The sequence below is a fragment of the Haliaeetus albicilla genome, chromosome 5 (assembly GCF_947461875.1).
Source record: "Haliaeetus albicilla chromosome 5, bHalAlb1.1, whole genome shotgun sequence".
Lineage (NCBI taxonomy): Eukaryota > Metazoa > Chordata > Aves > Accipitriformes > Accipitridae > Haliaeetus > Haliaeetus albicilla.
The window spans coordinates 8,675,280-8,690,483 of record NC_091487.1 but is presented as its reverse complement, the minus strand read 5'-3'; the positions used below and the strand labels follow the sequence as shown (position 1 = coordinate 8,690,483).

At 40.8% G+C, this 15,204-nt stretch overlaps 1 protein-coding gene across 10 annotated transcripts in view; it reads right to left on the bottom strand.

Annotated features, from left to right (window-relative positions):
• Positions 1-15,204, bottom strand: part of SYNE2 (spectrin repeat containing nuclear envelope protein 2) — a 197,726-nt gene that overhangs the window by 77,966 nt on the left and 104,556 nt on the right. For 9 of the 10 annotated variants that reach the window (XM_069783240.1, XM_069783245.1, XM_069783243.1 and 6 more), the window contains 7 exons: positions 14,973-15,095; positions 12,769-12,951; positions 8,738-8,863; positions 6,169-6,363; positions 5,532-5,606; positions 4,061-4,180; positions 3,137-3,244 (listed from right to left, as the gene is read on the bottom strand). In XM_069783240.1, the coding sequence (XP_069639341.1) occupies positions 3,137-3,244; positions 4,061-4,180; positions 5,532-5,606; positions 6,169-6,363; positions 8,738-8,863; positions 12,769-12,951; positions 14,973-15,095 (930 nt within the window). The remainder of the gene's footprint in view (positions 1-3,136; positions 3,245-4,060; positions 4,181-5,531; positions 5,607-6,168; positions 6,364-8,737; positions 8,864-12,768; positions 12,952-14,972; positions 15,096-15,204) is intronic. The other variant, XM_069783246.1, reaches the window with a different exon arrangement.

Genomic DNA, 15,204 nt, shown 5'->3' with positions numbered 1-15,204 from the left:
CATGTGTTTCTGTGCCAAGACTGAGATGGAGATGCCATGGAGTGGACAGTTACCATGGCTTAAGTCACGAAGAGTAGAATCATAGAATAGTTTGGGTTGGAAGGGACCTTTAAAGGTCATCTAGTTCAACCACCCCTGCAATGAGCAGGGAGGCCTGCATCAGGCCTCCTACAGCAACTACATCAGGTTGCTCAGAGCCCCATCCAAACTGACCTTGAATGTTTCCAGGGATGGGGCATCTACCACCTCTCTGGGCAACCTGTGCTAGTGTTTCACCACCCTCACTGTAAAAAATTTCTTCCTCGTACATAGTCTAAATCTACCCTCTTTTAGCTTAAAACCACTACCCCTTGTCCTATCGCAACAGACCCTGCTAAAAAGTCTGTCCCCATCTTTCTTATAAGCCCCCTTTAAGTGCTGGAAGGCTGCTATAAGGTCTCCCCGGAGTCTTCTCTTCTCCAGGCTGAACAAGCCCAACTCTCTCAGCCCGTCTTCATAGGAGAGGTGCTCCAGCCCTCTGGTCATCTTCATGGCCCTCCTCTGGACTTGCTCCAACAGGTCCATGTCCTTCTTATGTTGGGGGCCCCAGAGCTGAACGCAGTACTCCAGGTGGGGTCTCACCAGAGCAGAGTAGAGGGGCAGAATCCCCTCCCTTGACCTGCTGGCCATGCTTCTTTTGATGCAGCCCAGGATACAGCTGGGCTGTTGGCTGTGTCACCTTCTCAGAGGAATACACCTCAATTCCTTTGAGGTATTTCACCAGTGTCTCCCTCTTGGCTCCTGCTACCTCAGGATCCCCTGGCTCATCTACGTAAGACCTCAAGTGTGCTCCAGTGTACCCAGCACATCTCAGAGCAACAGGCTGAGGGCCCTCACTAGCACCCCATCTACCTAACCTTGGCACGTCATGCCACAGCTTGTCACAGGCAAGCCTGATACTATCACCCTCTCCCTTCAAGTCCAGTTTAAAGCTCTGTCAGTAAGCCCTGCTAGCTCATGAGCAAAGAACCTCTTCCCCCTTTGAGAAAGTTGAATCCCATCTGCCACCAGCAGGCCTGGTGCCACATAAACCATCTCATTATCAAAAAAACCAAAAATGTGGTGGTGACACCAGGCATGGAGCCATGTATTAATAGACTGGGTCCATCTGTTTCTTCAAATGTCAGTGTCCGCAACTGGAAGGAGGAAAAATAACCTCTGCTCCAGATTCCCTTACCAACCATCCCAAGGCCCTGAAGTCTCTTCTGATTGCCCTCTGACTACATGTTGCAGCTTCATCACAACCCACATGTTAGAGCAATGATGGGTAGCAATTTGAGGGCCAGGCTAGGAAGTTTCCTAGTGATGTCCTCAACCCAGGCTCCAGGAATGCAGCAGACTTCCCCAAGAGGAGGACCTGTCTGGCATATTGGGCCTCTGTTCCCCTCAGAAGGGAGTCACCTACAACTATAACCTGTCTTTTCTTCCTCATCCAGTAATTCAAATGTTTTTCTGAATCCTAAATTGTGTTTTAGGCTGCTATAACTGAATTTGGAAGCAGGTATGTTTGCATGGGAGTGACAACATGCCAAGAGGAGGAAACAGTATCATCTAGTAATCACTAAAATAGGAGGAATTATTTAATTTTAGCATGCAGTTAAGCTCTAAATGGAGAAAATATAATTGACTTCATAAATCTCTACTCATACACACATCTCTAGCAAAACCAAATAGAGTTACCATTTATGAAAAGAAATGTCTTCCTGTCTCCAAATAGTAATTGATCTTGTAAATAAATCATTTAACAACAACAACAAAATCACTCCCTATGTGTAGCATATGGAAATGTCACAGTGTAGCAAAAAACTGAAGTAGAAAAGATGTTGCAAGCAAAAAAGCTGTCTGGTATGGTTTGAGGAAAGATGACCTTCTCTAAGAAACCTGTCTACTTGAGCAGCGAAGGCAGGACCCTGGCTCACAGCCTGTCAGCACGCTCTCCACAGACCACAGAGCCGCTGTGTCTGGCTCAAGAAACTGCTCCACTGAACTTCTGTATTGCTGGGTCCCACGGGCTGCGAGTGCCCTCAAAGGCAAGATGCTGACAAAACACAGTGGCGGCACACAGAGGTGCCAGGAGGGCATATGTTGTATGTTGTCTTGTAAGGCTCCTGGAAACCCAAAACGTTCAGATGGAGGTTAAGTCTCCTCAATACAGGTGTCTAAATTCCCATTATCCTCAGTGGAGATTTACTCAGTGCAGCCAGGGGTTCAGCTCAGCCTAACACAGACAAGTAGTGTGAGGTCAGCTCAACCACTCACTGTGCTCAGGTACTGCAGTGACTACATCTTCTGCAGCTGCCAAGGGAGCTTAGACATGTTCTGCACATGCAGAGAACAGCATCACAGTGTAGCAGAGAGAAAAAACACAGAGATCCTGCATACAATTACATCATACATAATACACTCACAGGAGGCTATATCAATACAGAATATATTGTGCTGCTAGCTGGGTTTTAATAGTTTGCTGTGGTTTTTTAACTATAAATTAAAGGTTAAGCATGATGGAAGAAGTCAGGGGGAATGGCAAAGTGACCTGGGGGCCTGCTCCTGCCTCAGGCAATAACAGATTCTGTCGTATTCCATGCTCTAAACCCAGGAAGAGCTGAGACTGCTCCGCTACCGGTCTGCTCCTCCTGGCCTTCCTGGAGCATTCAAGTCTGTCTCCATACACCCTTTTGCCGCCCACTCCTCCCTTAGCCTATGCATGCCTTCCACAAAGCAGCAACATATGGGAGTCTCAATCTCCTTAATTTCTGCTTCAACTGCCATGTAAAAATCCCATAGTTGATGTATGTTTACATCACTTGAACCCCTCCATTCATGCCTGTATGAATGCCAGCGATTTACTTCCTGAAAATACTCCATTTTGTTCCCTAGTAAACTGCTTTTTCAAGGAGGAAATCAAAATATATTTATTATCACCCAAAGCAGCAATATCAAGAGGCCCACAAAGGGTTGTAGGTATCCTACCACATCATAAATACTGCAACAAACTCCAGTAGCATAACCAGAATGAAACAGGGCCTCTGCCCAATAGGTAGGTTATACGAGCTCAGAAGGTCACCTTGTTCAGCCTACTTCAGGCCTTCAAACTCACCATAGCCTGACTGCCATCACCTGTGCCAGGGCCTTCAGTGTTCTGCAAAGTTTGCATAGATGTTTCCTCACCAAGTTTACTGTGTGATTCCATTATCTCATCAGCACCCTGTAGAGAGAGAGGGGCAACAGTGGAAGTACTTGTATTATTTGTGTAGATGTGTACTAGTATAGATGTGTAGTAATGTAGATGTGGCACTTAGGGACATGGTTTAGTGGTGGACTTGGTAGCCTTAGGTTTACAGTTGGACTCAATGATTCTAAAGATCTTTTCCAACCTAAATGATTCTATGATTATTGACTTGTTGTGCTAGAAAAGCCTCAAAAGGCAGCAGCTGCTCAACCTATGGTGGTCCTGGCCCAAAAGTATTCACTGAGAGAAGTTCTCTTATGCCTGTAACATTGATATACAGAAACAAACAATTGCAGCTATCACAACCTTATTGAGACACCATGAAGAACAGAGCAGAATGCCACCAAAATTGTAGCCAATTGGGTGTCTTAGATGCTGATCTACTCATGTACAAAGAGAACCTCTTCCACAAATCATCCTCCCAACAAAATGCACATTTTGCAGCCTTTCCAGGAATTAGTGAAACAAATTGCTGCTACCAAATGTGCATTTCTATCTTCGGGGTTTTTGTCAGGCTAGAAGAAATTGATAAAGAATCACAGAATCATTTAGGTTGGAAAAGATACTTAAGGTCATTGAGTCCAACTAAGATGTGCAACAGGAAAAGAGATTTTAAATGGAAGGATTTAGTGTGGTATGGAAGATGGAGGCTCTGAATAAGGCCATGACGTCCTGCATTTCTACAGTTCTCTTGCTTTCCATTTCCAGACTTCAGCAATACCTAGGACTTGTGCAGACCTTTTCCATAAAGATGAGTTCCCATCCCCGTGGAGATAAACCCGAGTGCATTACCTGAACGATGCCATCCGACAAGGTACCAGAAGACCAGGAGGCTGCACTGTCTTCCTTGTGCCTTTCATCATCTTTATCTGAAGGCCAAAAGCTTGCGTCTTTCTCTGTGGCTGTACTTCCCTTTGAAAGCAGTAACAGCTCAACATTAGCTTGTGAACAGGAAACTCAAATATTCCTTCAGGCAATGTAAATTACCTTTAATAACACTTTGCTCTGTTTCTGCCTTGTTTATCTATCTTTATTGTGCTTCCCAAATCCCACCGCTTCCCTTGCTTTATAGCTCTGCTGCAAGATGAATGGCAGCTGGATGACACTGATAGTTTTCTCTAGATACCTCAGAGTATCCTCATTTTTTTCACACTATTTAAAAAACATAAAAACCCAAGAAACCATCTTTCTCCTGTCCTGTCCCCTAAAAAGTCCTGTATGTAAAGAAAACTGCACCAATGAAGGTGCAGAATCAGAAACCTTGAAACTGAAGTGTTTGGATCAGAGTAGTAAGACACCATTTCTATCCAAGCTGTTTGGACTTCTTCGCACTATCTAGCCATGGAGTTTCATCCTTGCCTAGCCTAAAGTAACCCCTCTAAAAGTCATCACCTCTTTGCCACATTTCCTTTTGATTCTTGTTGCAAGGGTGTAGCAAAAGGCTAATTAATATCCATAGTGAGGACTTCAGAGAAACGGAGATTCTTCAAAACTTGGTTGAGGCCACGGTCCCTCCCAGGAGATGCAGGTGACAATAGCTGGTCACTACCAGCCTAGGCAGCCTGTGAACTGCTGTGCAAGAGGGGAGCTAGGCTACAAGCTTGCCAGCACTTCTACACACTCCTGATTTCATTCAAATACATCTCGTTTAGTCCCTAAGGTGCAGGAAAGCGTGCAGAAAGTTTCATGGAATTTTTTTTCTTTTTTTCCAAAAGCTATTATCATGAAACTTTACTCCCAGCTTTGCTGCTCTGCAATTCACCTGGGCATTCAGACTCCCCAGATTCAGAGCAACCTGTTGAGCAGTGTCCCCCAGTTTGTCCCATTCTCCCAGAAATCTCTCTTAACTTCATTCCCTATAGTCTGATCATGCCCTTTTTTTTCTTAAGCTCAAACATACAAATCACTTTGGTTGTTTTTTTTTTTTAAGTTTTAGCACTTCAGAGGCTGTCTAATTCTGTCTGAACCCCACCTCCACATATAAACATTGGTATTTAAGCCCATATTTTGGCACTAACACTTCCATAAAGGAGGTATTACTGTATAAGCAATCCCACCAAAAGCAGGATCACACATCATAGAATTGGTATTGTAATATTGGTAGGCTGGCTTGAGTGCAATTTCTTAGTATCCTGGAGTGATAGCAGATGTTTCAATTTGTTCTGAAGTATTTTGGATTTACACATTTTTCAGCACTTGTTCTGTACCAAGATCTTGTATCTTACATATACAGCTGTATATATAAGATATATACTGAACTCACCTTGCTGTGGAAAGAACAGTCTTCTGATTCTTCATCTAAGGAAGGTAGAAAGGACATCATTCCTCTTTTTTTCAACTATAAAAATACACAGAAAGAGACAGCCCAATTATTCATGACAAGAACAGTAAAAGCCTCTTCTCTCCTGCCTGTAAACCAAAAGAAAGTTACCACTTGGGGTCCACTTTTGGAGAAGCACTGAATATCTGCCACCCTACATTAAAGTAACTGAAAGCTGCAGGTACTAAGCACCTCTGAAAACTGGGACTTTTCTCTATGCTGTAATGTTTCAACATCACAGCTATAATTGGGACAAATTTAATTTTGCTCCATGAAAACAATTTACCAAAAATCCCAGAACAACTGATTATCAACAAAGCTACACATCAAGCATTTTGCTATTGATTGCTTGATGCAAGCTTCTTGTTGGATCTGCTCATGCTAAAAAATAATCAGAGGCACACCTGTCTCCCAACTCAGTCCTGGGACCATTCAGAAACACAAAGGGGAGGAGAATTAGTATTGATTCACAGCTGCAGGGGTGCTCCTCTTTCACATGCCACTCCTCCTGGAAGAAGAAGGGTTATTTACCTTCCCTCTTCAGCTCTTGTGAGTGATTACAACGTGGTGCTCCACTTACCTGCTGACCAGAAACATCAGTCCCAATCAAGTCACTTTGTGCTAATCCAGAGGCTGTGGGTTCATCTCCTGATTCAGGCACTTCCTGCTGTAAGTGCTGGTGAAGCTCAGACATTGAATTCTTCATCCCGGTAAGGATATCTTCCTTTCTTTGGCACAGCTTTATGATTTCTTCTTTTACAGCTTCCATTTCTCCCTAAGGAGCAACAACATCTGTAAGCATCCGGTTTTTTACTTAACCAAAGAGTAACGTAACAGATGATACCAGTGATGCATCTTACTGGGACTGGGGCTATTTCCCCTTTTTCCTTTTTCCGGGCATAGGGACAGTTCCCCATTGTCACTGCAGGACATGTACAGATATATGCAAAACAGCAGCAACAGATTCAGCTCAGGACAGCACTTGCCACCTGTAATGCAGAAGTTGGTAGTCTGGAAGGAAATGTGAAAGGCTGGATAACTAATTCTAACTAGGTCCTGCATAGCCATGAGAATATGAGTTTCCTTCAGGACAGAGGGAATGCAGCTGGGTTGCATTACTTTGTGTGTCAGAGCAGGTGATGTTACTTCCAACTACCTTCTCTGGAAACCTGACACAAAACACTTGGGATAGCCTTGTTGAGGGCAAAGACAGCAGTAAGGGTAGCTCAGGGTTGAGTTGTCTTTGCTGAAGCTGGCCTAAAAGAAGGAAACAAACCATTTGCTGGGTTTTAGTGACAAAACTATCCCATGTCTTTGAATGTTATATTGGGAGCAGTAGTCCCCAACAAAATAGAAGGAAAACACTTAAAGTTCTGCAGGGATTAAACAATAACACAAGTAACTCTCCACTAACAAAGGGGGAAATAAATCTATCCTGGTCTCCTCCCTGGCCATGACTATTGCTCTAGCTGGTGTTCTGCCCTTAGAGCTTTCTGCTAGGGCCTTTCCTTACCACCCAGTGTCCAGGTGAGCAAAGAAACCACAACAAATAATAGAGTAGGACAGGGCAAGGAATAAAATGCCCCACTCCCTTCATTACTGAAAGTGCTAAAGCTCTTTGAAGCATTGTTTCTTGCTCAGAAAACTGAAACATGGTTAAGAATCCCATTGCACCCTGGGATCAGTCCATCAGAGCAAGCTTTGATACTAGGTTTGAAATAATTTCACACCATGCTCTATCATGGTGTAAATAATGCTATGCAAGTGATAATCCATGAGAGCTGAAAGCAGTAAGACTGCTGGTTCTGTCTCGACTACAGCTTCTTCCATTAATAACGCTAGTGTGGCTGCGTGACAGAGAATGTGGAGGCAGGGACCCCAGCAAATTTTCAAAGGACATAGGAACTCTGCTCAGACAAGGATGTTTTTTCCTTTTGTACACTCATGAGGTAAAATCTTCCACAGGTAGAGGCAAGAAAAGGTCTTTGGAATGAAGGAACAGCCATCTATGATAATTTGGCATATTTTTATAAATGTCCACTAAGAACAGTATTTCTATTTGTTTCATTGCAGGAGGAGACTTTACAGCATACATTTACCAGCTACTGCTTTGCAATCTTAACTAGCCAAAAACCTCAGAAACCAAATCTTTATTAATATCACTTCTTCATCTGAAGCCCCTCCATAAGATAGGCAATTCCATTGCCCACTTCTATTCATGAAATGTTACAATTGTGAAACAGTTTTTTTTCTAAAACAAGAGCTATTGAACAGAAAGTCCTATACTCAAAGACAAAAACAAGTAAGAATCAGGAAATGAGTCATGCTTATTACTAGCATCAAGCCTCCAACATCCAACCACCTGAAAGCAGAGCAGCTATGTACTTAGGAGCCTACTGAGTAATTATAGTTATTAGGCAAGTACAATGTATGTGTATTAACTTTATTGTGACTGACTGCAAAAAGCTGAGCATTTCAGAGGCACTTTATAAATAGTTATTACACTTAATTAGTAATTTCCTGACTTCTGCAATGCTGTCCTTAAAACGCACGTTATTTTTGCATTAAATAATCAATTATTCCACTACAGAAAGCAGCCAACTGCAGGGAGAAAAGCAATACATGTTTATCAGTTGATGAAAACAGTGTGGCGGTGAGGATAAGGAAAGGAGTATAGAGAATCTAACCCTAACCAGAATCACCAAAAGTACCATTGCACAGTCAGTGATCAGAAATGGACTCAGTTCTCTCCTTATGCACTATCCCAAGCTGCTACCTCAGCAACATTAGCAGGATGCTGAGCACAGGCAAGCTATCAGTGCTGCATATTGTTTCACCAAAACAGCTGTCAGCTGTCATGAAAACAGCACTCTAAATTTTCCTTAGAAGTTGATATAGGTACAAATGACACATCAAAATCAATAAGGAGTGTATTATCAAAGATATACCCAACTTGCAAACTAATATTAATTGTAATATCTCTCGGTATACGTCAACTTATGTATGGGTAGTCACATTATGGCATTCAATTGCTTGCTTGACTGTGGCGGGGAGGGAAGCGCACTGCTATTTCTCAGTGCTTTACATCGTCGTAATTAGTGTTAGTCAGGACAAGTAACAGACATGAGGGGGGAAACAATGAAACCCACCTCTGGACAACGAGTCTTCTGAGCCAGTGGCTGATCTTCATGGGATATTTCAACCAAGTGGTTCTTTAAGAATTGTTTCAATTTTTCAATTTCTTGCTCACATTCTGCTGTTTTCTTTACAGCTTCCTGTGAAATGGTAATCCTCATAAATAATTCTGAATTATATAGTACAGAAACAAACTAGTCAGTAATGCAACAAATATGTATTGAAGAGTACTGAAGCCTCCTTTGCATCTGTAGTTATGTGTAAAAGAAACTCCGTTCTGCTAACTTTGCACGACCCTATCCTCACTAAGTTTATTATTCACTTGCTAAAGACAAACAAACTGCTCTATCTATAAGTCAAAGTATGGTGGAGTATTCTGACTAGGAGCACATCTTTGCTTACTCCAGAGTAGAGCTCTGAATTTGGCTATAAAATGCAAACGGAGCAAATTTAATCACATTCACTACAATTTAGAACAGGTTGGAAAAAAAAAATAAAAAAAGAGAAATTACAGGGTTTCGTATCAAATTAGAAAGCCTACCTGATTTTTATTGGTGCTCAGGTCTTTACTGCCAGCTAGTTCTGCACTGACCAAAAATGAACTGCGCTGTACACCAGGCAGACACTGCAGCTCAGAGGATAAGCCAACCACAGTATCTGACAATTTGAATACTTGCTATAAAAATGATAAGTATTTCCACTTTGTGTGAGCTTCCTCTTCTTACATGGCTTATAAGAAAGCATATTATATGTTATAAACAGGCAAATTCACTCTTACTCATTTGACAGTGACAGCAAAATCTCATCAAGCCCCATGCTTTACTGTTCGTGCAGAAATTGGCAATCTCCCCACATACATTGCTCATGTTTGTCAGCCACAGCCTGTCACAATGTCTCAGGTAATTAAGAAATTGTTACATCTACAAATTGGATATTTTGTGAAAACATTTAATTTGTGGAACATTTAGTGCCTCTGTGTTTCCTGAACCATGGGCTGAGAACCAAAGTATATCTAAGGACTATTCCTCAGGTGTCTGCAAAAGGTAATGAAGAAAATGCAGCCTACTGTCAACAGGCTTGAACTTAGTCTGCTGATAGCAGCACCTGAACTGCCTGACAGGTTGAAAAATCTCTCTGCAATGCATGCACAGACTCTGCCTTTCAGAGCAGAGTCTCTCCTCTTATGAACAGTGACAGTGCCATTTCTTCAGTCACTTCACTGTAGCACTCCCTCTCAATAAAACACAAACTAGTAAGGTTCTAAATGATTTTTTTTTTGTACTTTCAGGTTTTAAAAGGAAGAAAAAACTATCTTCCCCACTTGGGGAAAAAAAAAAAAGCCAAATTGGAGAGGAAGATATTTAGTTGTGGCCTATAATCTTAATGCCATAGCTAGAATGGCAAAGAATCAGAGGAGGGGAAAAACAGTTGGGTCTTCTCCTGCTCAGTTTTAATGAGAAACTAAAAGTCCTTCTAAAAGAGAGATTGTCTTACCCATACCTTCATTTCCACATGAATAGGACTGTTTAGTAATAGGTAAAATGCGTACTACCTCAAATTTCCTTGATTAACTACAGAATATGAATATTTTGTATATAGACTCTAATGTCTTCTGTCACAGGCCAATATGTGAATATAGCCACTTGCCTGAAGATAACTCATCTGTTCCCTGCCTTCCACTGAGGGGCAAAAAATTTTATTTTATGCTTTTCCTAGTATAACATAAATTATGTCATATATGTGGGACTGAATCTCTTCCTAGAAGTGTTGCCTCTCTTTTGAGTTATTTCGTGTTTAAAATTTGCTCCTTACTTTTCATACTGTGGTAATATTAGAAGATGTTCCCATGGAAAAGGCCCACCTGCCCATAGTGTACATGCAGGCAGGCACTGTATTTGTTACAGAAGAGCTTACTGAAAATGAGCACAGTAAATCATTAAATATGCAAATACTGCCACTCTCATGCACAGAAAACCTGTAGAAGCAGCTGCAGCTTCCAGCTCTTCTTCCGGGTGACATTATTTAGGTAGCGATAGGTGTGGTACTTGGCAGGCCATAATAAAAAAAGAGGGCAACATTCAACACAGATCTAAGTCACTTAACATCCTGCCCCAAAGCATTTACACTACCTATTACAGGTTTTGTTTCTGTTATGCTTTCTCAGGTGTTACACTGCAACTTAATTATACAAAAGTTACTAGTGCAATATCCTGTTGCATCATAGATAGAAAGATATGGGCAAACACTAAAATTTCAAAACTAATCCTCAGGAAAAAAATAACTATGTATGTATTTGTACAGGAAGTTTGCTTCCCATTTGCTTTCCTCTCTATCAGGATACTTACTACCTTTCTAATGCAGCACTCAAAATGCCATCCTTTAATAGCTTTATCCTTTGTTATGTCTTAGCTGGTGCTAGACTTGTATTGTAGTACTTCTGCTTTCAACCCATTCAACAGGACTGGAAAATCTTTTTTGCACAGTTTGATATCCTAGCTGCCAAGAATTGCAATTTTTCCAATCTGTTTTCTCACAAAGAAATTTCACTCAGCTACAGATTGTTGGATGCCTGTAAGATAAAGGCAAATGGTGAGTAAAAAAGGTTACAGCTGTTTCAAAAAGGAGAATAATCTAAACCTTGACCTAATACTCCACATAAACTGGTTAGAAGCCTCATGATAACACTTTATAATTGCAAAGCACCCTGTTCCTGATGGTTTTAAAGTGTTTTCAGTAACTCTCTGAAAAAGGTACGTTTTACCACATCCATCTTTCAGACATAAGAAATTTCATGGCCAAAAAAAAAAAAAAAAAAAAAAAGATTGTAGGGATCATAGAGATCTCGCATGGTCATTGCTTTTTTCCAAACTCCAAGCAGGCATTAGTCATGTAGCATGTTTGAGTTTTTCATTTGGTATGGTGCTCTTAATTTCACAAACTGAAAATCGAAGATGGAGATTAACATTTTACCTTTGACTTGTGTGTGCCTGGCCTCCGAAATGCCCAGTAATAAGTTATGTGTTTTAAAGCACTCTGCTTTACTTTAACAGGTTTGGAAAACCAAATCAGCAAAGATATCGTATCATTTTTCTAGGTGCTGCTATCATCCTGCCAAGAAATGGATGGGTCACATGAGAATTTTCATACATCTGCTAACATGGGAACATACATAACCGAACTCCAGATTGCCTCCAAGTATATCTACCCTGGGCAATGGAGCGTGATGCAGGTATCCCTGAATTAAAACCTTCCTGAGCTGGTGCAAACACATTGCTCAGTGAAGTGCTGCAGAGATACCACTTCAGGTTTGGAGCCAGCATAGCTGTTTCGTAACTCATACTGCCCATGAGTTAACGCTCATTGACCCTGCTGGCACTGCCTTCTCCTACAGCCGTGTGTCACAGTGATGCTGTTATATCACTTCTGTTTCCAAACCTGGTCTGGCCAACAGCATCTCCAAGCCCCCTGTCACATGTTCACTTATGCAGACACATCCTTGCATGGGGCCTTCTGAGGGCAGGAGTTGGCCTGCCTCAAAACAATGAATTAACCAAGCGACAGTGGTAGAAAATGGTCACTTTCCTGGCTCATTGATTTGGGAAGATCATCTCTATTAAAAGACTTTCTGCTGACAGCAGTTTCTATCTAATGTCTGTCAACAAGAATTTCCATGTTCAAGGTAAGTTTAACGACTTGAATGTTGCAGATGTAAGCACCTGCATATAACACTGGACTTCAATCATCAGTTGTGCAAACCCAGGTCATAAGACACTTGGGCCTTCATTTCTTCTACAATATGCTAAAACACATGGTGTCGATTGTGACTGAATTGGAAAACTGAAATGAATTTCAGTACTGTCCAGTGTGCCTTATTGTAGTATCAAATTACACAGAAAAAAAAACAGAACAAAAAAATCCTCAAGCCATTACATAGAAGATGAAGTAGGTGTACTATATGCCTGTAAAAACAATATTGTCTAGTGATCAAATTATTATAAAATAAAGGTGGTTTAGGTGACAGCAAAAAAAACCCAAAATCAATTACCTCCAGTAGGTCATTTTGTTCCTTAGTAATTTTTTCTAATTTCTTCAATTCTCTCAAGAGTTGTCTTGCTCTTTGGAAGACTGAGAAAGGTTGCATTTTCACCCCTGGTAGCTGAAGTGCTTCCTCGTAGGACTGTATATGAACAATGGTCTTCTCCATGGGACCAACATGGTCAAGTATTACCTATTAGGATACAGGATAGATGATGGATGTGATACTGAGTTGGAAAAAATCAACACTGAAAATTTATACTACTGTCATGATGTGCAAAAGTTCTCTTTGGTAAGCTTCCTGTTTAAGCAAGAATATCTTAATCTTGGAACAATTAAGTGAAAATCCGTGGTGAGGTTGTCTAAAGCAAGACGAAGATTTACATTTACAAAGCATTTACAATTCTGCTTTTTCTGCATACACATACATGAAGTTCGCACAGTGACAAAAAAAGGGTCACATTCAGATTAGTTACTATTTACTAAGCATGTAATTTCAAAGTAGCACATCTTTGGCAGCAAAGACAGTTAAAAAGCTGGTGCAAATCCTTTGATGTCACTCTAGCCATCTCTGTTTTTTCTTTTTTTGTGCTGCAAACCCACCACAAAATGTCCTATGTTAAAGCTAGTCATTTTATTATGGTCCTATAAACAGTCTTATCAACGTAGCTGACGTGATGAACCTGGATGGAAGCCAGGAGAAACCTCTGAAGATGCCTTTCCTGTCAAAGACAGCATTTCGTATCACAACACCCCAAGCGGATGCACAGTTTACAATCACCTTTATCAGTTTTGGATGAACAGAAATGTGCAGTTTCATACCACAATATATGTTTTATGGAAGACTCAGTGATCAGTTTAGGAAAGACAGAATGGCAATACCAACTCACAACTTCTTGGTTCTAAAGAAACATGAAATCCTATTGAGATATCATTCAGCTGGGAACTTCAGAAGAAAAAAAAAATATGAGTACAAACCACCTACGGGCCTTTTAATTACAAATATTTTTGTTAAATCCCCTTTCAAGAAGATTTCATTTTAAAAGGCCCCAACTGGAATAGAGATGCTTATTCTCTCATTTGTAAGCAGCCTGTATCAGGAATTTTTTGCTATTAGCGTACTACCCAGGCTTCAATTTAAAATAAGGAAGTAGGTGAACATAATTTTCCACAATAAATATTACTGTAGTTTTTTCCATATAATGTAGCCATTACAAAATCATTCTCTGGATAACAAAGCTATGAGAGATATGATGACATTTTTATCCCTCCCCTGAAACTGAACCCATGCTTTCTGCATTTCAGTCAGCTAACAATGTGGACTGTATGTGGTATAAGAGAAAAGATACCATAATGCTTTGCTTTACTTCACTCAAGCAGAGAAAGGAAAACCATCTGGCCAAGGTATCTTTGCAGTGAAGTCCCTGTATGATGAAATGGTTTTATGGCAAGTCACTCCAGCCTATGTTTCCAGAAACACCTGCTAAATTTTGCCTCCATTTTTGGAAAAACAGGTCCTGATTTTCAGACTACTTACTGTTTGATGCTAAGCAGAGTGACGTGCAGCAAGTGTCTCTAAAAGTCAGGCCATAAACTTTCCATAAATGGAGACAGTCAAATATAGTAGGTATGTCTGACAACACATAAATTATGTACTTGAGTTCTCTATGGGCATGTTCTCAATAGTGCTTTAATTTCAAATGTTTTTGTTCAAACCATGACTGTGCTTCTTGAAGGGATCTCCCAACAGTCTCACCTTAGGTTTACATTGAGCAGTTGTCTTGGACCATGCAAACTGGATTCCTTTCAAATAAAACTAAAGCATAAGTTACTCTCCAGAAGAGCCTCTGAAGACACCCAGCCACTAATGGATATCCATTCTACAGGATCAGTCCAAAGTAAGCCCCGAGGACACATACAACACAGGTATCGGGTCCTCTGCACCAACTGTTTTACCTTACCGATGTGCTCCTCTTGAATTGCACTACTTGCTACTGTAGAAACATGTGGCCAAAATCATGACTGAAATAATATTTTCACTCTTTGATTTGAGAGTTAGAATTTGTGTGATACTAACATTTCAAAGTCATATACTGAAAACTTGTTCATGGTAGTTTGCCGTCACAAAACAGCCTTATGCTTGTGAAAGCTTATTTATGCTAACTTATCCATAAATATATAGGGGAAAAAACCTATATAGGAGTTTTCACAGACCTGTCCATGTTTAAGTTGGTCTTGAGGAGAAAATTCTAACAGATCTTCTGATGACAGGATTGTCTTCATTTTGGCAATGTCCTTCTCAAACGTTTTCACATGAGATTCAATGGCATCCAATTCCTAGATTTTGGGAACAAAGAGAATATTCGTAGATAGTACAAATACCAAAGCCAGCTTGCATTTCTGCCTTTCACTTAAATTTAAAAAGAAATACTGAAAACCAAGTGCA